Raw genomic sequence first — 25,647 nt, forward strand, 5'->3', positions numbered from 1 at the left:
CATGGTATCTAAATATCAGATATGATATGTTCTTCCGGCTGGCCCGCACCGGTATGTCCCGGACCCGGTTGCGGCTCATGGCGCCGGCTGCGATTTCGTCAGGGTTCAGAGCGAGCGGGATGGGACCCGTACAGCATATCGGATATTGCATCCAAGAAGAATGTTTCATTCCATTTCTCAACCCAGTCTACAGTGTAGCCAACTCGCACGGACCCGCTGCGCGGGCCCGTGTATGTAGAAAGCTGACACCAGTGAGGCTCCCGAAGCTTTGATCTTTTGACCAGAGGTCCCTGCATAGCAATTCATTTATACCATCGATCTCGGGGATTTCCATATCCATGAATTAACGTTTCGGGACTTGCCATTGAATCCGAAGTGCCAATGGGGAATGGAAGCTTGGTCGGGTCGCGGGACAAGTGCCGACTAGGACAACGTTGTATGTGGATATGACCGCAAGCTCTTGCTGTAATACAACGTACTTTTCTCGGATACGTCCGCCTCCCAAGGGTGTTGCGTGTACGTTGTACGTGCTGTAGAACATGTGAAAGCCAGGCACTCCATGGAGAAATATCGGGTGAGAAAAGGACAGGCAGCCAAGGCTGGACAGACTAGAAGACCGGCAGTTGATCTGTCGAGCGTAACCTATTCGGCGTGGTCATGTTACCTTGGAAAACAATGATCTATGCAGGTTAGGTACCTAGGTAGGTAGTGTCCGTATCCGTACATGTACCATTCTGTTGGACTCGCTCACGAACCACCATTGCATTGCCTTTCGTGTGCCTTGACTGGAACTGGAGAAGGAGGGTACATTGTATGTAATTACGTCGATGTACGAAGTATCGCGCGAATGTCCGCGACGGAGGCACGATTGAGTTCACGGCTTCCAATCATCGAACGGCGTGCGGCACGAAGTACAGCGTAATGAAGCACCGGTACTGCTGCCCAAGAGGGTAAGGCGGTGTTCAGGCATGTCTGTGTTGCGGAAGATGCCGTTCGCTCGGATGACCCAAAAGGACTGAATGTATCGTAGGGTATCCACTATATCCGTACTCCTTGTCGGTACCTAGGAAGGTACGGTGTACTTAAGAGGTACTTGCTGGCGGAAGTACTCCCATATAAACATGTACGTTGTAGTGTATTGGTGATTTCTGTCTTCAAAAAGTACCGCATACGTTGTACTTTATGTCTGTTTCGTTTTACTGTATCGTGTAGCATGCCCGAGAAAGAGCGTTTGGGTTTGCCTTTACGACGTACATACACGTGTATGTACACGTGTATACAACGTTGGCGCTAGCCCTACTTAGTATTTGATGTATATTGTGACTCGGACAGTAGGACTTGGACTAACAAAGTACGTGGTAAGCAACTCACTGGACAGCTCATGGCACTCGTGCACATAATAGCGTAAATATGTACATAATTGCATGGAAGGTTGGACGGACAGGTGGGCAGTGGTCAGCTTCGAAGGAATGCCAGCTCAATCAGGGTTTGAATGAAGGCTGGGCAGATACAACGTACGACGTATGTACTCAGCACAGTGTTCTCGTACAGTAAATTGTCACGCTTCCTGCCCTGATTGGTAGGTCGATGTACCGATACATAGGAACAAGTGCATCCACCCCACGCCCAGAGCCACTAGGTTTAGTACATATGTCCCTTGTCGGTATATGGACAGCGAATCAGAGGAAAGATATGGCGACGGTTTGCCCAATAAACTGCAGCCAGACTGTGATGGAGGGTGTGCTTTCCCAAGGGATTGGGACAGCTAGCACGACTCTGCACTTGCACAATTCACCCGGTACAACGTACAACGTATGCGCACTACGTGTACACTACTAATGATGAGCAAGTTTGCTCGCCGGGTTGAGACCGCTATAGTATACGCTACGGAGTAAAACTCAGCAGGTCGCCTGCTTCGTAGTGATTTATTCCTTCGACCTCCCTAGGTAGTAGTCGTGAAATTGCATCTGAATGTGACTTCTGCTCTGCGAAGAAAGACATAACATTGTACGTTAGGCACTAAAGCAGGACTTCCAAGACATTCGGAAACTCCTGGGAAAATTCCGCTACAGGCTGTGGTGGATTGTGTTTCCCCGCCCGCCCTGTCCCAGCACTACGGCTCAACCGTGACTAATTCATACTGTAGCAAAAAAACGGTCCGTTAGTCCCTAACACCAGCATCAGTAGTACCAGTACCGCGAATGCTTGGTAGGTATGCGGGCGGTCCTCGACCCCGGCTCCCGGCTCGAAATGGCGAGCCGTTCAATGATCAATGATATCCTTTTGCGAGGATGCCCTGCCCGACAAAGGGACGCCCACAACCCCCTAGGCTCAGGTAGGCGGATTATTAGTTCAGTCTTGGGAACTCGGCTCGATGCCACACGCACCAGAGCTCGGTACCTAGGTATACTATTGACGTACGGTGTCGGTGTCCGCTCTTCCATCCCTCTGGTACCTTCATTTCCCAGCGGTTTGTCCTCCAGATCATATTCCTTCTATCACCATTCACTTTCTCTCCCTCGGCTTTTCTCCCCTCATTCTCCCTCTGGTTCAACTTGCCGCCGCCCATACCACCTCTTCCGCCATCGATATTTCGCATCCAGATCAAGATTCGAAGGCCGACCGGGCTCAATACGAAGAGATATATTCGCGCCGTATTCCAAAAATATACTCCGTCGGGCTGCATCACAGTTCTTTGTCTCTTGTTGGGTACAGTATCCCTTGGCTATCGGACTTGGCCTCCTACCACCTACTATCCATCGACGGATACACGCTCGTCTAACGAAAGCCGGCGACACTTTGCTTCCCGTACTGCATGAGAGGTCGCTCTTGGCTCTCGACGCGGCGTCCATTCTCCTCCTAAGGATTGAATGGGCGGCTATTGGCAACAAACACACAACATGTCTTTAGATGTCGACTTTCAGCGACCCGATCGTATTCTCTCTCCTACCCACCTACCACAGTCAATCTCGGATGTCCCGGACGATGTACCTGTACCGTTATTCCTCCGATTAGCACTGCCACCAATTACCGTCATGCTCGATGGCTCCATGTCTCAACACCACGGCCTGACCACGTCCGTGCCACGACAACGCCGCGGCACACCGTCTGACAAGTCACCTGTCTCATCAAGAAAACCGGCTTCACCAATTGTTCAAGCACCCGTTAGGACATGGACTGGCCTCGAGGATCCGTTCACGTCGAGGTCGGCTTGTGCGGCTCTGCTGTCTCGCAACGCGGATGGGCCATCTTACTCAAATCTAGGAACCGCCCGGAGCCAAGCACCGGACGGCCGTGCGAGGTTTTCACATGTGACTTGCATGGTGACGCCCGTGCTTGAAGCCGACGACAGGGCTGACGACAGGGCCGACTCGGAGGTCGAAGCTGCAATGAAAGCTCGCATTGTGGAGTGGCAGAGGCGGAGGCGACAGCGGAATGCTGTGCTAAATTATAAATCTGCGACTATTCGAAGAAGGGCGACAGAGCCCCGTTATACCGGTCCAGGACCAGGAGCGACCTACGATCAAAAAAGCGACACAGCGCCGCCTCCTGCTTCGTCATCATCAACGAAAGCAGGGGACGCTTCGATAATGGCGGCGGACCCAGACCCATGCCATCGCCACGATGTGGACGAAGGATTCTGCGAAGAAAACGAGAACACACATGTGATCCTGCCGTCGGTCGAGGAAATATACCAGGCCGCCACGTCATCCAGGTCTCGCCATTCTGCCTTGCTCAGCCATCGGCATCGGGTACTTGGTCAACCACTCACGACCCCCCCTCGTATCTTCAAGAAGATCAGTCGACGACGAAGGAAAAAGCCGATGATGGTACAGGATCATGGATGCGGCGGACCGTCGGTTTGAAACGGAAGCATGGCTCGGCTAGTGTTTGAACTATGGGATTCTTCGAAATATGCCCGTTCTTTTTGGGTTTGTGGACGGGTTTTCCAGCGGCGTGCAAAGCAAGGCGACATGCATCAGCCTCGCCCTGAAACGACATACATGTGTTTCTCGTACATGACATTGCAGAGTTGTTTAACGGTCTCTGGCGATCACGGCGTTTTTGGATTCGATAAGCACAACACAGCTTTCTGGTGAACTACGTTCAATCTTCCCCCTTTATTGTCCTTTTATCTAGGGGAAAGGGTATGGAAGATAAGAAGAGGGCTTGGAAGCCCAATTGATTGCCCGCGCAAAATATGGTGCGCCATGTCATCAAGAGCAAATCGCAAGAGTAGTGATCCCTCACACTTCATTCAGCTAAGGCGAAGCAGCACCTGTGAAGATGTACTTTTTTTTTCCCCTCTTCCTCAATAGAAACAAACAGGTCGGTTTGGGACACTTTTCTTCATGATATCCATATGCGGGAATGACGAGATACTTTTCGTTCATATCAAGGAAATCGTCCACGCGGGACCATACTCTCCTATGCCCTGATCATTACTTTGTCTTCGGGATAGTTCATGTCTAGATAAACTGGGTCCGAATAGTAACCCCTACATAAACGAAATTTGTGCTGAGAATGGAGCTGGAGTCCACGTGGAACAAAGCGATGACTTGGGTCTATCAAGTATAAGACTGCTGTCGTCTCAGAACGTGATCTTGCTTGCTAATTACTCAACAAACAACAAATATACCACGTACGACACGGTCGAGAGTTTGTTAGCCTTCGATATGGGTGCCCAACCCCGACAAATGAAACGAAGGCAGCCAACATATGGGTCTGCATCCACTGGCATCCCAGATACGGATCGCAGTCCGACTACAATAATATATCTGGCCCATTACGCTCAGACTGTCAGACACCAAGGCTGAGGACTCAGGGCAGCTCTATCTTGCGTGCCGTTCCTATAACCACTGGTAGGGCAATCTGCAGCACACTTCTTAGGCAAAACTTTAAAATACAGAATATTCCGACGATACTGTTTGGGTATTCCGACTATAGTTCGGATATGGACCTATATTCCTCCTATTTCGGAACGCTTGATATTTTATATACATAGCTACGGTCGCAAACTGTCTATATGTTTTGACGCCTTGGATTAATTTAATTGTTTGGATTAATAGTACGCCTGCTGCTGCTGCTGCTGCTGCTGCTGCTGCTGCTGCTGCTGCTGCTGCTCTTGTTGTTCTTGTTGTGCTTGTTGTTCTTAGAGTATTATTAGCACCAAGACGAGATACTTAGACTTCTTAGTCTAAGATTTATAGATTAATAAAGCCATCGATCCTAACCTTTAAGGTTAACCCTAGGCAGGGTGTATAATAGTAACTATAATACACGGTCCTTTCTAAGTTCTAAGTAACAGAGAGAACTTATATAAACTTAATAAAGATACTTATAATAAGGAAAAGTAAGTATAACGATAACTCACTCGAATATACTCCACAGAATCTACGCCTATTATTACACTTATTTACCGCTGACAATATTCTTCTATCTCTTATTCAAATAGCTAAACTTTATATTCATAGATGCTATATAAGTGCTTCCGAGACTTTCACGGCTAACACTTTAAGGTTTGCGTTTTTGCTATTGTGTTAAATTTTAATATGTGTAGGTTCCTACCTGTTCCTGAATATCTAGTAATTTCCCTTGAATCGCCCTTATAAATAGGAAGGTGCCGCGCCTATTGCAAGCTTATTCTCTTTAGGTACAAAGTTGCAAACGAACTCTAAGCTTCGTAGGCCCCTACCGCATGTCATCCTGACTTTATTTCGGATGGTCGTGCCTTCCTCGGCTGGATTGCTGTACTTTGAGTATAAAAGCATACCCTCTCCCTTCGTCCGTTTTTCTTTCTTTCTGTCCTCTGCTCTTTGCCTCTGCCCCTAGGCCAGGACAGAATATCGACGTACTTTCTATCCGAATATTACTATAGAAACTCCGCGATACTTATTATTATTACCTATCGTTATAGTATGTCGCGGCAGCTAGTCACCGGAGACGTACTATGCCCACCGGTCGTGGAGGAAAACTCCATAATTGTCGCAGCTGCCTCTCCAGACATCACGACGGGGACTCCTGACGGCGATGGCCGGTTCCTTTCCGACTTTTATGCCTTCAATTACCTTTTGAGAGGTCTTGGTTCTTCACAGACCTGGCTGACAGCTGTGGTACGTTTCCTACGATTGGGATACATTCTTGCTCTACATGTCCTGTCCCTCGTGGTGCTGATTCATTCTAGGATCCCCGGAAACTGCTCGATAACTACGGCCCCTTCTATCATGGCAACCCATTCCGAGATCGAAAAGAAGTGCTCAGTCATGACTTGCTTAACAAAGGAGAGCTTACCCGGCCCACTCTCGTCAGGCACAATCACATGGTTGCCGAATTTCTTCGAGAAGTCAAGACTAAATCAGAACAAGCTGCGAGTCAAAATGCGCCGTTGTTGTTGCTTGTGTTCTGTCACGGGCTCGAAGGCTATTCGCTCATTCTGGATTCTTACGACGTCAAGCGTGGTCCTTCAATCGCCCAGGTTCGCGCGGTCCTGCATCCCCTGTGCCGCGTGACGTTGTATTCGACTGCTTGCTTCTCAGGTGGATGGGTTGCTAAGCCCATTGGCAAGCAGTCTGGGCCCCGTGATGGTATGCAGGCTGCCGCAGCACCAGAGATCACGTCGTCGTCGTGGCTCGCGTCGTCCACCAGCGGCAGCTTCAGCGGATCCATCTTTGCCACGGCTACAATCGAGGCTCTCACATCTGCTTCGACCCCGTTGGTCGAGCGTACAGCTGGCAAGGCTCCGGCCACAACGGCCGACGGTGACACTCAACCCGAGAGCTCTCTACAACCAAGCAACCCTACGGCCGAGCAGACTCATACGTACGACGCCTTCTGTCACTCGATTCTTGATATCTGCCAAGCCAGAGTGACCCGCCACTCGATGTCCGAGGACTTCACTTTCAGCGTAAATGATGACCAGTGGGAAGGTTCCGGGACTGGGCGAACGGCCGTCCCTCTTGGGTCGTTCGAGCAACGTTGGAATGCACTTCCTATCAGAAGCTACATGGCCGGTGACGTTACTGGATTGACGCGCACAGGCGGGGGGAGTTCGTCACAGGTCATAACCGATCAAATGACGGAGAGCATGGTTAGAAACTCTGTCAAAACCATGGCCGAGCTCTTCCTGCAAACATGCCCCGGTGACTGGACAAGAGGATACGGCCCAAGGTCGCAGGGCATTCTGAGGCGCTATATCGAAGGGAGAGAAGACCCCGACGAAGTCACTGACGTTGGCGCCATGATTGCATTTCGATGGGAGCTGGGATTACTGGCCGACCGCATGATTGCACGTCGTGGGTTAGCCGCGCCGGGCGACTCGACATGCATCCTTCTTAATATTGAAGACTGGATGATCACCAATGAGGCACGCATCTCAAACTTCTCAGCACGATGGAGAATGGTCACGCAGCACCTCTTCAAGCACGGCTTTGCGCCAGAGCCAACGCCAGCTCAAGGTCCTCCTTTCGGCCGTTTCCTGCGATTTGTCACAGCGGCCGTCGTCGGGGCAGGTCTGTCGGAGACCACTACAATGTCTGTTGCTCAGGCTCTAGTCGAGGATATGGAGCAGGCCAAAGAGTTCCATCGAACGCAGGCTATGGCCAACGCGACTGTTCGGGAACGGGCCCGAATATGGATTTCGTCTATCGGCGAAAGAGTCGGCCGATCGTTCCGTGGGTAGGGTAGCAGTCGTGGTGCCGTGCGCAAGTCGCCGTCTCTCAGAAGACACGAGGCTTTCGAGTTTTAGCTATGGATGCTTGGAAGAAAGTATGGGTTTTTTCAGGAAGGATAAGGATAGGGGCAGACGGACTCTGCTAACAATGTAGGTGCATGTTCTGACCCTTGCTACGGGCGCATGGCTTCTTGGCGGGACTTCTCGTGACGGCGGAAACACGGAAACTATTCCTAGACGCAGGGACCAGGCGACGATCCCTGCAGGCAGGACGGTCCTTTTTTCTCGTCTCACGTTTTTCACATCTTCTCATGGTCAAGGTCCGGACATGGCGCTCGTGAGCCATTCATGTCGGTATAGACAGCTCCGGTCAAGGCCTCGATCTCACGATGTCATTGCCGGCTAGCCGACTTGGAGCACCGACCGGACAAAGAAATCAGGGCGAATTTCTGGTTCAACACATGGCACAAAGCGCCTTTTCCAGTCATTGTCAGCTTGGGGTCCTTATCTGCGTCTCGAGCGGCTCTTGGTTCTTTGTTTGGAGACGCCTCGCCACCATTTGGTATTGGGCTATTTGAGGATTCGGCTTGTTATCCTCCCTGTCTTCCTGTACAGGACGGACAGACAACACAGCCATTGTCGCAACGTTTAAAAAAAGAAGCCGGCATTGACCACATGGCAGCCTTGAAAGAAAAGGGAGAGAGAAGAGCCGACGAACCTTGTTCTCTTGTTTGTTTCCATTGTGAGAGGAAACCACTCGTTCCTTTGACAGGCACCCGCGATTCCCGACATGGACGATTCGAAACTCAAGTCATGCTTTGGAAAGTCTCCAGCAGATGGCCATGATCCTGCGAGTGCGTGGACAAGAGCAGCAAAGTGATATCATGAAGTGTGGAAAAGGAACCAAACGAAGAAAAGGGAAAGGAAGAAGAGGAAGAGGAAGAGAAGAAGACGAAGACGAAGACGAGACAAGAAACATGTCGCCGCTGCCCAGGGCGACGGAAAACGTGGAATGCCAACGGCTTCACACCTCCGGGCAACCAGCAGCTTACATTCCTCAGACCACGTTGTCGTTTCCGTGCAAGCCCTCTCTCCCCTCCCTTCACACCATCCCACTCGTTGGTCGAAGATTCTATTTGCATTCCATGTTCCTAGCTATGCTTCCATTTTGGAATCCCGTCGCCCTGGCCTGGCCGTTGCCCTGGATTTGTCCGGCCCATGCGTCGATCGACACGAGTCGGTCAAGATGATATTTGTTGATTGCCGTCCCCCTCCGAATGCGGTTGCCGGGACAAAATCGCCTTAGCAGTCTGGCATTCTGGCATTCTTGTCCAAGAAGCCCCCTTCTTTTTCCGTACAAGAAGTCATCAATCCCATTCTTCGTTGCTTGAGCTGTCGCTGAAAACGAACTCGAGCGTGTAACCTTTCTTGTCCTCCACCCTCACCACCATCGTCGTCGTCGTCATCGTCATCACCTTTCGGCTTCTCTCTCTTCTTTGCTTTCCCTCCCTCGTCTTACCCGCCGGACCCCCTTCCCGTCGTCGTCGTTTGCGTCGAGGCATGACGGCGGCTGTCTCACTCCTGGGACAGCCCCTCTCGGGCGGTAGTCCCGGCTCTCACGTTAACGACTTTGACTCGGACGACATGGCGCTGACTGCGATGCATTTCACGGTTGATTCGGCCGACGTGAGACAGGAGGAGGTCACCTTCTTGGAAGACAGTGCGGCAGCTTGGGGAGAAGGCATCGCAGGATCGACACAGGCGAACACTATTCCCGGTACCTCGACAGAACTGGACATGTCCCTGGACGAATTCCTCGACTTTAACAGCTTTGCCGGCATGGGGGATGACCATGACCACCTGGGGGGTCTATCGGATCCTCGTTTTTTCGACATGGCCGCCGCCGAGGGGTACACCTCGGTGATTTCGTCTAAGAGCAGCGGTGACGACACAGCACTGGGCCATCTCGACGTGGACCTGCCGAGTTGCCACCCACAGCAGCTCCAACAGCGGCAACAGCTGGCGCGCCAGGAGCTCCAGCACGAGCACCAGTTCCAGGACCATTACCTTTACGAGAGCCGGCAAGACCTGCGGCAGCCCGTGGATATAGCGGCTAGTAGTAATCCCCGTGGGCTGATAGGTGGCGGTTGTTCCCCGGGCACCGGTAGCCACAATGACAAGATTGGCGTTGGCGCTGGTGCTGATGCCGGTCGTCGCGCCCCCCCTCCTCCTCCTCTTCCCCGTGATGCCCTAGCCCTAGCCAGAAGCCAGCCCCAATCCCAGGCCGCCGAAGATCAGCCCTTCGCCCCGGCCGCGACTAGCGAAGGGGGACAAAGAAACCGCAACGCCTCTTGGGCCTATCCGGAGCCGGCTCTGGGGCCTGGCTGGTCTGGCGGGCCTGGCGGGCCTGACTCGATTACGGACTCTGAGCTATCGCGCCTGGAGAGCATTTCGTTGAAAGCGTCGCCCTCGCGCGTTCCGCCCCTGGGGCATGTCTCACTCTCACAACCACCTCCCACGCCCCACTTCCATCCAACAGCAGGTTTCCTCCCACCAGCCTCCTCAGCATCTCCATGCCCCCAAGCAGGCGTGGGCTTGGCCCTAGGTCCAGATCCAGGGCCAGGTCCGGGTCCCAGTACCACGAGCCGAAGTACAAGTCCAAGCCCAGGCGCATCATCAGCTCTAGCTAAAGCTCAAGAAGGTGGCCCGATCCAGTCCCGACGCCGACTCCGAGGTCAACGTACCGTCAGTCAGAACCCACCAAGCTCTAGTCGCAACTTTTTCAAGACCGTTGCATCCAAGATCCAAAAGGCCGCCACCCTCCGATCCAAGTCGACAACCTCCACGTCCTGCTCTGCTTCTGCTTCTGCTTCAGCTTCAGCTTCAACTTTAGCTTCCTCTTCTTCTTCTTCTTCCTCCTCCTCCACCACCTCGTCCAAGTCTATCCCCCCCAACTCCCATCACACCAAGCAGAGCAGAGGGACCACCCCTGTTCCCATGAACAACGACATGGCCTCCGTTGCTGCCCACCCACCCATTTCACCTGCCGTCTCTCCTAGGAAGCGCTTTCAGGGCCTCCCCAACCAAGCAGAGCAGCAGCAGCAGCAGCAGCACGTCAGCATGGGCGATCCTCGCCTCCCCATCTCACCCCCAAACAGCACGACCATCCCCCAGGGTATCTCCTCAGACACAACCCCATTCTGCACCGGCTTTGTAGAAGATCCCTTTAGCTTTGCAGGCACTGCTACTGCCGCCACAACTCCCATGGACACTCCTTCCGTCATACACGACGACAAAACCCCCCAGTACTTCCAGCAGCCGGCCGGCGCGCATCCTCATGGCGCCGCTCAGACAAGTAAGGCCGCCTGGCCCCTGACCGCCGCCTCATCACCCCCCACCCCAGGCGACACCCAGGCCACCGAATGGTCCAACTCGTTTATCCCCCCAGACGGCCTTGACGGGACTCAGTGGTGGGCAGGATCTCTCGTCGATCTCGGTGGCGGTTCGCACCAACAGTCTCCTTTCCAAACCCATAACGCCCGTGGTGCCGCCTTTAACCTCGCCCATCACCCCCAGCAGCAGCAGCACCACCAGCACCAGCCACCGCAACACCAAGGGCCGCACCATGTGGAGGTGGGAGGCCATGAGATGTCTTACGAATACCACAACACCCAGCACATTCCCACCACGCCCGGTGCCAACCACATGCCTGATCTCATGATTCAAATCCCTCCCCATGGTGCCGATGGCCGCGCCTCCTTGTCCCCCACCACACAGGCCAACACCTCGTCTTACACACACGTGCCTGTCCCGCAGCAGCCGCCGCACCAGCAGCAGCAGCAGCAGCAGCATCACCAGCATCACCACTACCATCACCCCGGCGCGCCGACCGAGCGTCGTCCGCGGATGCCTCGCGCCCCCTCGGCCGGCACCCGGCACATCTCCACACCCCTGCGACGCACCCGTCCCTCCTCCGCCAGCCGCGCGCGCGATTCCTCCTCGACAAGCCCGACCCCGACGCCCCATACCCGGCACTCGTCCGGGTCTTCCATCGGGACCGCCGCCGCCGGCCCGGTCCTGTCCGCGAGCATCAAGAAGCGCCGCTCGTGGCAAGGGCGCGGCGCGTCGGGCCACCACACCCGCACGCCCAGCGGGGGGAGCAGCAGCGGCCTGGGTCTCGGGGTGGGGCTGGGCATCAGCATGGACGAGTCGGGCGGAAGCGGCGGAGGAGGCGACATTGGGTTTGTCAACTACACGCCCAACGACAAGACCATCCTCATGACGGGCGTGGCGCCGTCGGGGAGCAGCAAGACCAAGGCGCGGAGGGAGAAGGAGGCGCAGGAGAAGAGGCGGCGGCTGAGCGAGGCGGCCATCAAGGCGGTCAGGGATGCGGGAGGGGATGTTGAGAAGCTTGTTCAAGAGGGTTTCGTCTTTTGACAGACACGAGCACGAGCTCGTCATCCACTTTCAGCTTTCTCTTCATCGATGCCGCAGAATCCCCCGCCCTCACCTCACTCTTTGCACTCGGCGTTTAGACCTCGGCGTTGACTTTGTCTAGGGTCTGGTCTCTCTTTTTCTTTTCTAGTGCTCTTTTCTTGTGTTTTTCTCCTCCTTTCACCTCTGCTGTACTACCATGCAGTTTATCTAAGCCCTTTTCTTCTCTTGTCCTGCCGCTAGAAGACTCCAATGGGTCTCCTTACACCACTTGGGCGCGAGCTCCTCTTTGTAATTCGCAACATTATCCTTCCATCTTCTGTCCTGTTTCTTTTGTTTTATTTTCCCCGAGTTCCTTTACACGGTCCTCGTGACCTGTGCGTCATGGCGATCCATCATTTCACTCTTTTTACACTCTTTTCTTTGTCTCATCTCATATTTGCCCCTGTTTTCCTTTTCTGTTTATATATCTGGTGCTATATTCTGGACATCAAGCGGGTGGCTTATAGGCAGGTTTTGCAGTCGACGGGCTCTCATGTGAGATTACATGTAGCTTGTTTTAATCAGGCATTTCTTCTATGGACTTCTACTTTGAGTCTTGTAAAAGTCTTGACTATTTAGATATACTAATATGTAAGATACCGTTAACAATACTGGTTTCTTTGTCCTCGTGCTTCCGCCGAGTCACTTTTCCTCTCCTTTTCAGTTCCGTTTCCCTCTTACACCAGACCGTTGTCTCTCGCCATGGACGGCTAGGTTCTTACAGTCCCCGGCTAGGTATCCGTCTGCTTAACCTCAGTTCTTCTGGCTAGCCTGTCTATTTAGTCCTTATCTTTCTTTCTGATTGCCGATTGGGGATACAAGGCGAGACGCACACGAGTCTGACTAAAGGGGGTGGTGGTTCATAACTAAGCCTCAGATGTCAGATGTCAGTGAGATTGGCCCTTGGGAAGCTATCTCGAAAACTCCCCGACAACACATCCGATTCCATGTCTCGCTTCCTTTTTCCGCAAGCAGAATTAGAAGTGGACGCACCACGGGTCGTCCCTGAGTTCCCTCTCAGCGCCGTCATTATTCACCCGTCCCGCTCCACCGCCTAGGTATACGAATAGGATATCACATATCACCCTATCTTGAGACAACAGCTCGTGAGAATTTGGATTCACTTCTCCCACAGTATCGCGGATTTCTGCACGCAGAAGTATCATGACATGACAGTCAGACAAACCCCACGTCTCCGAAGGTGGAATGTACGCATGTCTCACAAAAGAAGGGGGGAAGGGAGACTAAAATGCCCGAGAAGACACAAGGCCCATGGCACCTCATGCCAAGTTGGCGCCCCACGTTGGGTCCCCGACCTATCGTGAGTGCGAATCTTGAGACTCTGGCCCGGATTGGGAACTGTCAAGGTAGTCCCGATCAGATCGTATCGGCACTCTAAGACATGATGGGGGATGCAGAGACAAAATCCAAGACAAGTGAGCAGCACGAACTGATAACAATACCGCAAACAGATCAGTATTCCCCTTCAAGTACGACTGAACAATACGATCTGTATTCCTCTCGCCTCTTTTCCTCTCTCGTTACACAGAGAAAGATGTTGCGTCCTGTCACAGTCGTGAAAATCCAAATTCGCGAGGTACGACAACCAACATGAACACATAGGGCCATATTCGCCGCAGAGAATGCCGCATCCGTCATCTGCCATGCGTCCCCACGAGTCCACGACCCCAGGGCCCGGCGTGGGTGCACACTGCATACGCCTTAATCGTAACTTTGCTTTCTGACGATCTCTCCCGAGATAGGACCAGGAACACCCGCCGGCACGGAATGAAGGGACAGGAAACTAAAGTCAGGAGTCTTTCGTGATGTTGGCAGTCAAAGAATCATACGTGCGTATTCGTCTTAGATTACCCACGAAGCATTCCATCATCATCACCTGTCGTTGCGTTGTGGTTTGCATCGCCCTCTCCTCAGGGACAGCGAAAACCGGCTGGAAAGCGCAAGAGGAAAAGGGGGGTGAACATAGGTCGACGGACGGCACCCGCTACGAGGTCGATCTGCGCCACTCCTCGTCTCCTTTCATGCCTCCGCTGGAAACCTATTCTTCCCTCCCAACCGTTCATCTTTACTGTCTTATTCCGTCGCCGTGATATTCCCCAACGACACGCCGGGCAGTATAATAGACAGGGGTCCACAGAAAACACAAAGGCCCCGAGGGTATGAGGTGAACCATCCATGGGCCGCAAACAGATCGAAAGTACGCGCGACGTACACTCCGTCGAGAGACAAGACGGCAGAATCGAGCGAGAGGCGAGATGTCTCACATCTTCTCTATCGTCAAAGTAGGCGGGGAAGCTAGTCAGAGGGCGAAATCCATTGAACCAACGTCCGTATTCCTAGGGGGGTGAAAATTGAGAAGAACCGATAGGGAGGGGGGTCTGGTCTAGTCCACAGCAAAAGGACCGCCCACGACTCGGCGATCCTCTCTCGCCTCTTACTACATCAGTCTTCTCCCCCTTCTTGTTCTTCATCCTCCATTGCCCTTCCGCTATCCTACCACCAGGAAGCTCTTGGGGGGAAAGAGAAAAAAGGGGGAGGCCCAAGACGAGAGGAACCAGGCCCTTCAGCTGCTCCGAGCCCAAGGCGCCGGGTTGGATAACCTGAACAGGGCCTTTTTGAGTCTTTGGGCCGAAAGACCGGCGTAACAACTGGGCTGATCGCCGCCACTGTTTGTTGACCAAGCTGGAAAGGGCGATCAAAGGTCTTCCCACACGGGTCCAACGGAAATGGTATCGCTCGAGAAGCCCCATTCCTGCTACTAGCCCCCTGCCCCCTAGCAAGCTCAACGTACAACGTACCTAGGAGGACTCTCGGGGGCCATGCTCGACCCGATCTAGCTTCGTATCCACTCTACTCGCCATCGCCTCTCGTCTTTAATTCTCCGGAGGGGCCCCCTCACCTGTACCCTAGCCGCTTAACGAGGATCTCCTGCAACGGGGCCCTCCTGGGCACTCTGTCCGTGGTTCTGGGCACGGCATCGCGCCGTGGTGTGCCCTCTTACTGGACACCCGCCTTTCCCCCGCCCCGCCCAGTATCAGTCATGGTTGACTGATCATCTCTCAACTCGATCAAGCGGAGACCGCCGGCCGGGTCGTTGCGCTGTACACTAGTTGGCTCGATGGTTGTGGATCGCCCGTCGCCTAGATCTGATCACCTTCATCCCAGCCCGGCGCAGTTACCGGCAACCCTCCCCTTTGTGGCACGCCTTAGTGTTGCACTTGACGTACATTGACCAACCAGCATGCTTCTCCTCCATCCTCTTCAAGGCCCTACTCGGTATGAACGTACCGTACCGGCTTTGACTTGGCCAGAGGATATGGTAGATACTTGTCTTATGGGGATTCCCGTCGGTAAGGTGCTGGCGTCCTGCTAGCTAAGACCGGGCCCCCCGTTCTAGAGGGTCGCCTCGTCCCCCAGCTTACCAGGCCTTAGCTGGCTCCGCTGCTCTGTGCCCAAGTCGTGCGGAGAGAGGTATGTTGAGTCGTGCTCTCCCAACCAAGTAGAGGATCTGCTGTTGACTTTAGGATTCAAGATGGCCCTGACCTTGAAAGAGGCAAACAACGTCGGCCAGCGCAGGCCTCACCATCGAGCAGCTTTCTTCGCGAGAATGTGGAACAAGGCTCCTCTCACTCTGGCCTGAGAAGGAGAAAGATCATATTCTAGGAGAAATCTCAGCTAATAAAGCCGTCAGCCATCGTCTCCTCTCGACAGACCATCTTGTGCCGTGATCCATCAAGCCGACAATAGTCTGGGAAGCCTCCCAGTCGACTGTCCCGTCCCGAGCCCCTGGGAATCGGTGAATTGGGGGATATAGCCCTTGATTCCTTGTCCTGGGTGAACACCCACTGGCTACCACGGAGAATCAGTGACGGTAGTAACGGGGACAAAGCCACATACTCCAAAAGCCACTCGCCATAACTGCATTTAAGTCGCCAATCAAAAATCTCCAACGGCGAGCCCGGCATCACATCGTCTGATCACATCCGCCCAGACCAAGTGCCAGCTGGAATCCCGTGAGACGAGAGGGAACGGGAGCCAGCGGCAGGGAGATCCCCTAGGCTCAGATAGAGACCATGAGCCTTCCTGGGACGTTGGTGTCGCCAAACTATAGTGCGCTGTATGCCACAATTCCCCATCACTTGCATCACCGTCGAACGCCACCGCCACCACTGCGGGTCCTGGCTGGTAGGGGGTCGGTGACCCGAGTCGGAGTTACTTCGTACACAACCCGGAGACGCAACAGATCCACGAACTGGCGCGGGCTCACAAAGTTGCGCGGGTGGCACATCGCTTCCTCTCCCCCCGGCATATGCTTTCACGGGAGTCCAAGCTCTTTAACGCTTATGCTCCAAGGGCGGAATCTGGACGGAACTGGCCGAGATGGAGGTCAATGCGAGAAGCCGCGGGGCCTCCGCCGGTCGCACGGAGCTGGTGGGATCGCCGGGCTACTCGGCTCCCAAAGTCTGCAGTTTCACACCGTCGTTCACCCTTGTTGACTGTGCGTGGCGGGTCGCCCACCCACTAAAGGACTTCACGTCCCGTCCTCTAGTGCAGTGTAAAGGTCGACATTAGGCCTAGGCGGCCACTCGCATCCGGATTCGTACTAGGCGCTGATTGTGGTTTTCCCAAGCCCCTTGCGTATCGGTTAGCCAAGCGTACAACATATTCGTAAGTAGGTAGTAAAGCAGTCTGCCATCCGCATCACGAGAGCAAAAACCCATCACATCTTCTGGGTGACGTGACATAACAAGGAGTCCATTGAAGAGGCTTTCAACGATGACAAGGACCCGACCATATTGCCACTAGTAGCCTGGGCTTTCCCGTCTACCTAGACATCTCGTTGTTTGATAATGGCTCTACCCCTTCCCAGGGACAGACCAATCGTATGTACAGAGAAAACTCGTAAATGCATAGCCCGTGCCTCGCAAACACCGGCGTGGCAATCCAATAAGAAACTCCAGGTTCTCAAGACGCCGTATTCATGCGTGCAGGGAGGCAGGGGACAAGATGGATGTTGAAAATAATGAAAACCAGAAATAAACTAAAAAAAGCATATGCCTGCGCTTCTAGGGAAGGACTTAATGTTCATATCCAGCACCACGCTGCCAAGGGCTTGGGCTTTTACGGAAGAAAAGGTCAGTCCTGGTTCCAAGAAGACAACATAAAACAAAGTGCCTCATGACGACACTCACCTTGCATTATTTTGTGATCGATATCCCGCTGGGCTAGCGTTGTTCTGAGCCCGCGCGTTGGCGGCTTGGTTGGGGCTGAACGGACTGGGCGACCGCAGACTGGGACTGTAGGGCCGCCGCGGGCCGTCGGCTGGGAAGAGCGGCATGGATGGATCCGCGGGCGAGCGAGATGATGGGTGACCGAGTCCCCCGCGGTGCATCGACGTCTGGGAATGCGCGGCGGCAGGGTGGCCATAGATGGGATTCGGGAGGTTGGGGTCGGTCCGGCGGCGCATGGATTCGGACGAGATCGACTCGTTGTCGTCGTCCAGGTCTAGGGTGGATTTGTAGCCAGCCTTGTCGCCGCGAGCGGTGGCGGCAAGAGCGTCCAGTTCGGTAGTGGTATTTAGGTGGGTCTGCGACTTCATGAAGGAGACGCGGTCGTCGGCCATGAATTGGTAGCGGGCGTCGGGATTCTTACGCCAGAAGACGATGGTGCTCGAGACGATGACCATGATGAGAAGGATCAGGGAGAAGGCCGCGTTCACGACGAAGAAGCCTACGCCGACGGCGGAGGCCACGATACCGGGGGCACCGAAGACGTTGGTCATGATGAAGAGGAAGATGGAGTTCAGGAGGTTAATGGCGCAAATGGCAATGTTGAAGGAATTGGTGCTCTTGTCCATCCAGGGCCGGAGCACGCTGGCACCAATCAGGGCGGCGGCCTCAATGACGATGAAGGCCACGGCCTGGACAACGCCGACGTGCTGGCCAAAGGCGACGAACATGGACTTGATTAGGGTGTAGCAGAGCACGGGGACGATGAAGTAGTAAGCCGAGGCGCGGAACTGGACGTAGAGGAACCCCCACTTGTTGAGGGTCTGGGGGTCGGAGAAGAGGATGTAGGCCGGGTTCCGGTGCATGGAGACGGAGCGGCGGGCGATGCGAATGACCTTGAAGGAGGCCCAACCGAGGCTGATCAGCATGCCGAAGAAGAAGAAGACGGCAAGGACGACCTGGGCGGGCGAGTCGACCTGGGTGAACTCCCACAGACACAGGATACACATCTGAGGGAAACCGACGAGGGTGACGCGGAAGAGGATGCCCTTGAGGACGGTGAGCCAGCCGTTGCGGAACTCGAGGAAGCGATCGCTCTTCATCCACTTCTGCCTGACGGACAGCTCGCAGATGCCCTTGAAGGCGGCGACGAGGAGGACGGTGACGACGACGAAGACGCAGTAAAAGGTCAGGCCGGTCATGAAGAGGTTGGTCGACTCAATCTTGGCACGGAAGGCGACGCGCTGAATGCCGTAGACGACGTAGGAGCCGGAGCTCAGCTGGATGTTGGCGCGCCTGGCGATGGTGGCCAGGCCGCGTTTCGCCAGCCCGGCGGCACCCTCGGCAAAGTCGAGAGAGCGCTTCTGTACCTGGACGGAGGCGGTGCGGAGGGAGTCGAAGAGGGTGGCGGGCTCGCCGCCAGTGGCGCGCTGGTACCAGGTGAAGACGTCCTGCATCCAGCCCACGCGGATGATGCCCATGGACCACATGAAGTTCTGGGTCCAGGCGCGGACAATGGGAGGCATGCGGACGCCGGTGAGACCGATGATGGCCTGGGCCTGGAAGAAACCAAAGAGCGACAGGGTGTTGGCGGCTAGATGGGCGGCGGCATTGGTGTGGCCGAGGCCGGAGACAATGGCGGCGGACATTAAGCCGAGGACGGCGATGATTGCGGTGGCCCACTTGACGCCGATCAGGTCGACCGTCTTGCCGTTGGAAAAGTCGGCTTCGACGCAGGCGACGCTCTCCCCGGTGTCACTCAGGTTTAGGTAGGCGCGGACAGTGGCGTCGAGGTCGGGAATGGTGTAGGCCACGCCAGGAACTTCCTTTGCGGCGTCGCCAATGTCGACGTTGAACTCGATATCCAGCTTTCCGGCATTCATGGGGCAGAGACCGTGGAGTTCGAGGTCGCAGGGGTTGATGACGGTGCGGAGGAATTCGTAGCCGTAGACTTGCAGGGCAACATCGAAGACGATGTCTCCGGGGACGGAGGAGATGGCGACGACCTTGATGGTTGCCGAGTTATTGCTTGGTGTGAATACGACGTTGAACAGACTAGCCGTGAAACTTGAATCTTCTTGGCACGTATTGAGGGACATGGACTCGAGCCTCCGCTCTGCCATGACTGGCGAGAGGACGGAGGCGATGAGAAGAAGGGGTTGAAAGAATGACCACCTCATCTTGCTTGTCGGTGTTGGATGGCGATCGGGCGGGTTCGGCGTGGGCAGTGTGAACCCTTATTGTCGCCCAAAGCGAATTGTCGGAGGAGCAGTCTCTGTCAAAGAGGCGGCTTTCGAAGGAGATGGGTTCGATCGAATATGCCGACGCCGCGACGCAGACGGGAATCGGAGATCGGGGAGACGTGGTCGTCGGGTCGATGGTCCGATTCGTTAAGAGAGGCCGAAGAAGATAAAAGGGGAAAATAGAGCGGTGGTAGAAGAGGAGGGTCGAATCGTCGAGAAGAAATACGCAAAAAGCGGAATGGTTTAATCTCGATACCAGCGATTCGAATCCTACACAATACGCCGAGTTGAAATTGTTTTCAGTTGGTCGTCGTATGATGTTGAGAAGGAGAAGACATAAAAGAGGCGGAAAGCGGAAAGCGAGCGGAATCCTGGTAAAAGATAAGAGAAGAAGAAAAGAGCGGATTGAAGGTGCCAAAGAAGGCGGGTTCGGTACAAGACACGTCCTCTTTGCGTCTCTTTCCTCTTTTCCTCTCGTCTTTTCGTGGTTAAAAGAAACGAATGGTCTGTCGAGAATGCAGTTGACTCGAGATGGGGGAGAAAAATCACCCGCTGGAATGGGGGGTTGGTTGGGCAATGAGGTCGGAAGTGGGCAGGAGTCTCGAGAGGAAGAGAGAGAGATGGAAGGGAAGGTAAGGAAAATTAGGTATTACCTACGACAATACTATGGGAAAACCGGGGAAGGAGGCGCAGCAAGTAGCAAATGCAGCAGGGAAGGAAAGGGGCACGCACATGCCATAGGGCAGCGTAGGTACTTTGTACGTTGTATTGTCAGGGGTGACATGGGTCCTTGGCAGGGAGCCCAGCCGCACCTTTCCCGTTCGGTGTTCTTCAGTAAGTACTCAGTACCGCCGATTTCATGATTAATCGCCTGTGACTGGGTGTACCTTTGCTCGGCAGTAGGTGCTAGGTACATGTAAAGAACCATGCTGACGCGGCAATCACGAATCGAACTCTACGACCTGTTACAGAATACCCGTGCAAAGACCTGAAAAAAGAATCTATTCGTACTTCGTAGGTTCGGGTTATATATAGGTACGCTGTGGCAGCATCTATAGAAGCCTGTACTCTCCATTCGGTAGTACAGCTGCATCTTGCCCACCCGCATCTCACCTGTCCGGCTTTTTTTCGCATACGGTCTTTCACTCTACGAAGTACATCCCGCTTGCGGTATATATACGAATCCCTTAAAAATCGCAATACTCGTGTCCCTCGGCCAATTCAGAACAGACAGCCTTTTTGCCTCGTAATCCAGCCAAAGCTCTCCATCCTCTTTTCGATCCGAGATTTTATGGCGCTGGGGCGGGTCTAGGATGCAGCCCCTTGATCGCAAATTACTGATGTCATTCATCACTGTCGCTCATCCCTATCCTCACGATTGTCTGTAGTGTACACGTGTACAACGTACGTACCGAGTGCGAAGACAAAGTAATTACACCTTGTCACGACGTCATTCGGACATCCTGAACCTTCCCGTCCTGTACACTGTAACTACTTTCACACTTCATACGGCCAAGGATATGGGGAAGCCACACTCCAAACATGGCGCCAAGCCTTCTAGACGCCCGAGATCTCGGCTCTTGTCCTGCTTCTTCTCGCAGCTACGAATAGAGAGGAGCCAGCGCGCTTTCACATCGGCCATTGCGGTATTATCCAAGTGTTCTGAAGCCATACGAACGAAGTACACATGATTTTCATGAGCAGTGCTGATCTTATGAGACCCTGACACCTCGCACACGTGTACTCGGGAATTGTGGTGCTAGTGTACGAAGTACTAAGTAGGTAGGTAGACAGACGGCTCGTCCTCTCGAATCGTTGCTCTTCCCTGATTGCAGATGCGTAATTGATGATGAAGGTCTTATACTACACACTCATCCCTCTCTATGATGATGAAATACGTTTATAGACTTTCCGTCTAAAATGACATCCCCTTGCCCCTACCTTATTCTAGCCCTTATAACGGCGCCCAACGTCCGTTGGCATACTCCTTGCACGTAAAATAGAACAGATACTCTACCCTACCTATGTAGGTAGGTAGTTACGCACCTTGTACTCCGCATTCCGGATTTACCACTGGCTCTAAATTGGCTTTGTAGACATTTATGTGGTGACACGATGACAGTGGTAGGTTCATCAGAGACTAGAATAAAGTGGTGTGAATCATCAATTCGATAAGAAATGAAATAACAATTGACACGTTGCCTGACACCGCTAATAATAGGTACTTTGCAACTACGTGTACTAAGGTAGTGTACGTCCTCGAACATCCAAATCGTCAAGGTTCGAATGCTGTTAGTTGTCGCCGGTCGGTACCTGTGACAATGGCCTTAAACTAAGAGGTACTGTACAAAGTAGTATTCAATTCCATAAACCAGCGTCGGCCTGGATTGAGAACAAGATTGGTGAATATCATGGAATAAGGGAAAAGAAGCATGAATAAAAGCGCATGATTCTAATCATCCTCTGACCACGCGTTTTAATTACACGGCGTTGCCTGTGACGACCAACTGGCCTGCCAGCCCTGTAGGACAGTTCAACAACCGGCAGCGGCTGTTAGTGCCGCTTCCAACGCGCGATTTCATTTATCCGACATTTGCTATAACGTGTTAGCTCCATAATTCTGCCGGCGCGTTCCCCAACGGAGCATCACCGCCGACCCCCTGACACGCCGAAGGCCTTTCCTTTCCCCTACCGACCGTTAGCATATCGGATGCTATATTGGTACTTACTCCCTTCCCCAGGTAATTACTCCAAGGGATGGACTTGATCGAACCCAAACACACGTTGTCTTTGACTCGAGCTTAGGCTTTCCCTTTATTCCTTTCGTACCCCTGTGTATTTCCTCGGCGAAAACCCGTTGGTCCTCCCATTTACGCAATCGGCGCTCGAGTTTCGCTTTGACCGCCTTTGTTTCTGCCAATACAGAACCAGCACCACCTGGGTTGCCTGGAACCACAAAACTCCTCTCACCAATTCCTCTCTCCCTCTGGACGAGCTACTCACAAGTCATTGCTTCGACCTGACCTTACCTTTCGCTCCGGTTACGAATTACTCTTAGAAAACGAATCGTCGCCAACGACATCATGTCAGCGGCCACCAAAAAACCGCCCGCTGCCACGGGCGGCCGAACATACACCGAACCTGGATCCTCGCCGACCCCGACTCCAGCCCGGCCCTTACACCGCCATTCTGCCTCCGTCTCCAGCGTCGGTGCCTTCGCCCGCTCAAGGCCCCTTCGCAACGGCACACCAGTCTCCGCCCGTGCCACCGCCGGCAGCCGCAAGGAATCATCCCCCCTGACCTCTCTCGCCTCGCCCGAATTATTCGACGACGACGCCCGCGCCGCCCTCGTCGCCCAGCTCGACGACGTCAAGGACCGTCTATCCAAGGCCGAGCTCGCTTCCGAACAGTACCGCAGGCAAGCCGAGGTGCTGCAATCCCGCCTCGACGATGCCACGGACGAGTCGGCCAAGCTCGAGGAGAAGGTCCACGAACACGAGGAGCTGATCGAGACTCTGCGCAACGAGAAGCGGGAGGTTTCCCGCCAGATGCGCGAGATGGAGGCCATCTACGAGGCAGAGCGCAGTGCCATGACCCGCGAAAAGGACGACATGGCCAATCGCGAGGAAGAGATGCAGATGGTTATCCAACGTCTCAAGGACAGTCTCGCCCAGAAGGCCAGCAACGATGAAGAGGGCAGGCTCTCTAGACCATGTGCGTCTTTCTTTCGTTCCATATCATGACGTCCTTTGTCATCTTCCCCGATTTCACTCAAAAAGAAACTAACATTTCGGCCCCTACCATCTAGCACAATCGCCCTCCGTCGATGGAGGTTTCGCTCCCCCCTCATCCCTCCACCGCAGCGACTCCCGCAGCAGCTCCAAACTTGTCCTACAAAAGGACAAGCTTATTGAGTCCCTGCGGCTGGAGCTGGCCGAGGCCCAGATCAAGCTCGTCGAAGCGCAAAATTCAGGCGGTGGCCGTGTCCACGAGGTCGAGAGGCAGCTGATGGAGGCGCGCATGGCCAATGCCCGCCTCATGGAGGACAACGAGAGCTACCAGCTTCTTCTGCAAGAGAAGACCCTTAACGGCGATTTCTCCAAGAACGATTTCGCCTACATGGGAACCGCCGCCGCCGCCAACCAGGACGCCCTGAACGCCCTCGAAGGCCGCCAAGGCGGCACCAGCCTCGCCGACGAGCTGTCCGACTCGGAAGCCGCCGACAACACCAATAACGAGGAGTACCGCCGCCTCGAGTCGGAGCTGAAAAACGCAAAGGACCAAAACAAGGCCTTGACCCTCTACATCAACAAGATCATCGAGCGCCTGCTCCAGCACCAGGACTTTGAGCACATCCTGGACCAGACCGCCGACGCGAGGCCCGCCGCACCGGCCAACACGAATAAGGACCTCCCGCCTCCGCCGTCGGAAAGGTCCGCCGCCGGCCCTTCCCTCCTGCAACGGGCCAAGTCCATGGCCATCGGCACGGGAAAGCCACGCCCGAGGCCCATGTCCATCAATCCCACCGCCACCGGCGGCAGCAGCGGAGGTGGCGGTGCCCCAACCTCCGCCTCGGCCCACGAAGATCCCGACACGGCCCCGCGCATCCCCATCGGCAACCTGACCCGCAACAACAGCACCCGCCGCGCCAGCCGGCCCATGAGCGAGCAGTTTGGTCCCGTAGCCGCCAGCCTCGTGAACCAGATGTACCGGGGCCCGCTCGAGAGCCCGACCTCCCCGACCCTCGGCACCCCGCGCCACTCGCAGACCTTCTTCATGGGCGTCGGCGCCGGCACCGGCGTGGCCGCCCGCCAATCAATCGGCAGCAGCACCGGAACCCCGCACCACCACCACCAGTCGACGGGGAACTACCCCGGCATGCGGAGCGAAACCAGCAGCACGAGCGGCGACTCGGCCTCCGTCATCGGCGCAGGAGGTGGTGACCCCTCCACTCCGTCCTCCCAGGCCAGCCCGCCGCGGAGCCACCACGAGAAGCAGACGACGCTGGCCGGCAACAAGCCGCGCCCGCTGCGCCTGGTGCAGGAGGCCGAAACCAAGACCGAGGCCGCGGCGACGAACAAGCGGTCCAGCTGGATGGGCTGGGCCAGCGGGTGGACGGCACAGAAGAAGGAGCCGGACCTTGCGCCCATCGCGGCCTCGAATCCGGGCCAGGGCTCGGCGGAATAGCAGCAGCAGCATCATCATCCCGTCCTTCCGTCAGGCTGAGACGTGGTGGCATTCATATTCTCCGTTTTGGCTTGTTCTTGTCTCATATACCCTCATCGCATCGCTGCCTTGCCGAGTCCTCCCGCCGGCCGCCCACGGGGAAGCGTCTTGGATTATGAACCATGTTTCTGATGCTTTCCTTGTTTTCCCCATCCCCCATCTCTACATTTTTATGCGGGCGCCTCATTCGTCATGTAGGATACTTCGACTAACGATGGAACTTTTTCTGTTTCTGTTTCTGTATCTTCCCCTATTCTTATGCCTTTGTTGGAGGGGTTTGGGGAGCAGGAGCAAGCGGAATCAAAGCTGGGCATTGGGAGGGACAGCAAGTCAAACCGTCATCTGCGCCCGGTCGCGCGGTTTGGTGGGACTTGGGTAAGATTTTGTTTCGAATCACGGCTTTTTTGTTTTCTTCTTGTTTTCCCCTGTTACTCCCCTGTTTCCTTCAAGCTCGACATCTTGTTCTTCCCAAACTTGCATTTGGTGACGGAGCACGAGCAGGGAGATCAACGACGGGTTGTGTTGCAATTCGCTGTACCAACTCTGTCTTTTTCTTCGTCGGTTCATCGCTCATGTAGATTCACGAGGTTTGGGGTTTTTGGTTTTTGGTCAAGACGTAGTCAAATGAATGAACGTTGTCACGTTACCTCGCGATGCATCTATGATTTACTGGCCTCTGGATAAAAACGGTAGCAAAGAATGCATCAGGATGTCCCAAGTTTGGCTTCTCTTCAGGACCACGATTTAAAAGTCAGGTGAGCTATAGACTCCCCCGTGTGCGACT

At 54.5% G+C, this 25,647-nt stretch overlaps 7 protein-coding genes across 7 annotated transcripts; 5 read left to right on the forward strand and 2 right to left on the reverse strand.

The window, feature by feature from the left end:
- Positions 1–3,680: 3,680 nt before the first annotated feature.
- Positions 3,681–4,314, forward strand: ACRALDRAFT_1061176 (uncharacterized protein). Its single transcript, XM_071016378.1, has one exon. The coding sequence runs from the start codon at positions 3,876–3,878 to the stop codon at positions 4,098–4,100; it is 225 nt and encodes a 74-aa protein (XP_070876929.1). The 5' UTR covers positions 3,681–3,875; the 3' UTR covers positions 4,101–4,314.
- ACRALDRAFT_1092017 (uncharacterized protein) lies at positions 3,681–5,771 on the reverse strand (the record flags this gene model as incomplete). The annotated part of the gene is made up of 10 exons (XM_071019592.1): positions 3,681–4,246; positions 4,280–4,311; positions 4,345–4,435; positions 4,503–4,530; positions 4,599–4,611; positions 4,652–4,725; positions 4,791–4,797; positions 4,861–4,872; positions 5,073–5,133; positions 5,696–5,771. The coding sequence occupies 10 exons, from the start codon at positions 5,769–5,771 to the stop codon at positions 4,218–4,220; spliced, it is 423 nt and encodes a 140-aa protein (XP_070876930.1). The 3' UTR covers positions 3,681–4,217.
- A 147-nt stretch (positions 5,772–5,918) lies between these two features.
- ACRALDRAFT_2025598 (uncharacterized protein) lies at positions 5,919–7,678 on the forward strand (the record flags this gene model as incomplete). The annotated part of the gene is made up of 2 exons (XM_071020327.1): positions 5,919–6,113; positions 6,185–7,678. 2 exons carry the CDS (start codon positions 5,919–5,921, stop codon positions 7,676–7,678), a joined length of 1,689 nt encoding a protein of 562 aa, XP_070876931.1.
- Positions 7,679–9,089: 1,411 nt separating this feature from the next.
- ACRALDRAFT_1079957 (uncharacterized protein) lies at positions 9,090–12,898 on the forward strand. Its single transcript, XM_071018965.1, has one exon. It carries the CDS (start codon positions 9,230–9,232, stop codon positions 12,104–12,106), a length of 2,877 nt encoding a protein of 958 aa, XP_070876932.1. The 5' UTR covers positions 9,090–9,229; the 3' UTR covers positions 12,107–12,898.
- A 335-nt stretch (positions 12,899–13,233) lies between these two features.
- ACRALDRAFT_1061179 (uncharacterized protein) lies at positions 13,234–14,078 on the forward strand. The gene has a single exon (XM_071016379.1). The coding sequence runs from the start codon at positions 13,551–13,553 to the stop codon at positions 13,758–13,760; it is 210 nt and encodes a 69-aa protein (XP_070876933.1). The 5' UTR covers positions 13,234–13,550; the 3' UTR covers positions 13,761–14,078.
- Positions 14,079–17,244: 3,166 nt separating this feature from the next.
- ACRALDRAFT_2101287 (uncharacterized protein) lies at positions 17,245–19,574 on the reverse strand (the record flags this gene model as incomplete). Its single annotated transcript, XM_071023055.1, has 2 exons — positions 17,245–17,278; positions 17,359–19,574. The coding sequence occupies 2 exons, from the start codon at positions 19,572–19,574 to the stop codon at positions 17,245–17,247; spliced, it is 2,250 nt and encodes a 749-aa protein (XP_070876934.1).
- A 2,655-nt stretch (positions 19,575–22,229) lies between these two features.
- On the forward strand, positions 22,230–25,593 carry ACRALDRAFT_1061183 (uncharacterized protein). Its single transcript, XM_071016380.1, has 2 exons — positions 22,230–23,351; positions 23,446–25,593. The coding sequence occupies exons 1-2, from the start codon at positions 22,721–22,723 to the stop codon at positions 24,822–24,824; spliced, it is 2,010 nt and encodes a 669-aa protein (XP_070876935.1). The 5' UTR covers positions 22,230–22,720; the 3' UTR covers positions 24,825–25,593.
- The last annotated feature ends 54 nt before the right edge of the window (positions 25,594–25,647 follow it).

The sequence above is a fragment of the Sodiomyces alcalophilus genome (assembly GCF_042370955.1).
Source record: "Sodiomyces alcalophilus JCM 7366 unplaced genomic scaffold ACRALscaffold_2, whole genome shotgun sequence".
Taxonomy (NCBI): Eukaryota; Fungi; Ascomycota; class Sordariomycetes; order Glomerellales; family Plectosphaerellaceae; genus Sodiomyces; species Sodiomyces alcalophilus.

What these genes read in the sequence shown, in the direction of transcription:
- ACRALDRAFT_1079957 (XM_071018965.1), top strand. Translation starts at nt 9,230, where the DNA reads ATGACGGCGGCTGTCTCACTCCTGGGACAGCCCCTCTCGGGCGGTAGT.
- ACRALDRAFT_1061179 (XM_071016379.1), top strand. Translation starts at nt 13,551, where the DNA reads ATGGGGGATGCAGAGACAAAATCCAAGACAAGTGAGCAGCACGAACTG.
- ACRALDRAFT_1061176 (XM_071016378.1), top strand. Translation starts at nt 3,876, where the DNA reads ATGGCTCGGCTAGTGTTTGAACTATGGGATTCTTCGAAATATGCCCGT.
- ACRALDRAFT_1061183 (XM_071016380.1), top strand. Translation starts at nt 22,721, where the DNA reads ATGTCAGCGGCCACCAAAAAACCGCCCGCTGCCACGGGCGGCCGAACA. An exon ending in GGGCAGGCTCTCTAGACCAT is followed by an intron (nt 23,352 to 23,445) that starts GTGCGTCTTTCT and finishes CCTACCATCTAG; the next exon opens with CACAATCGCCCTCCGTCGAT.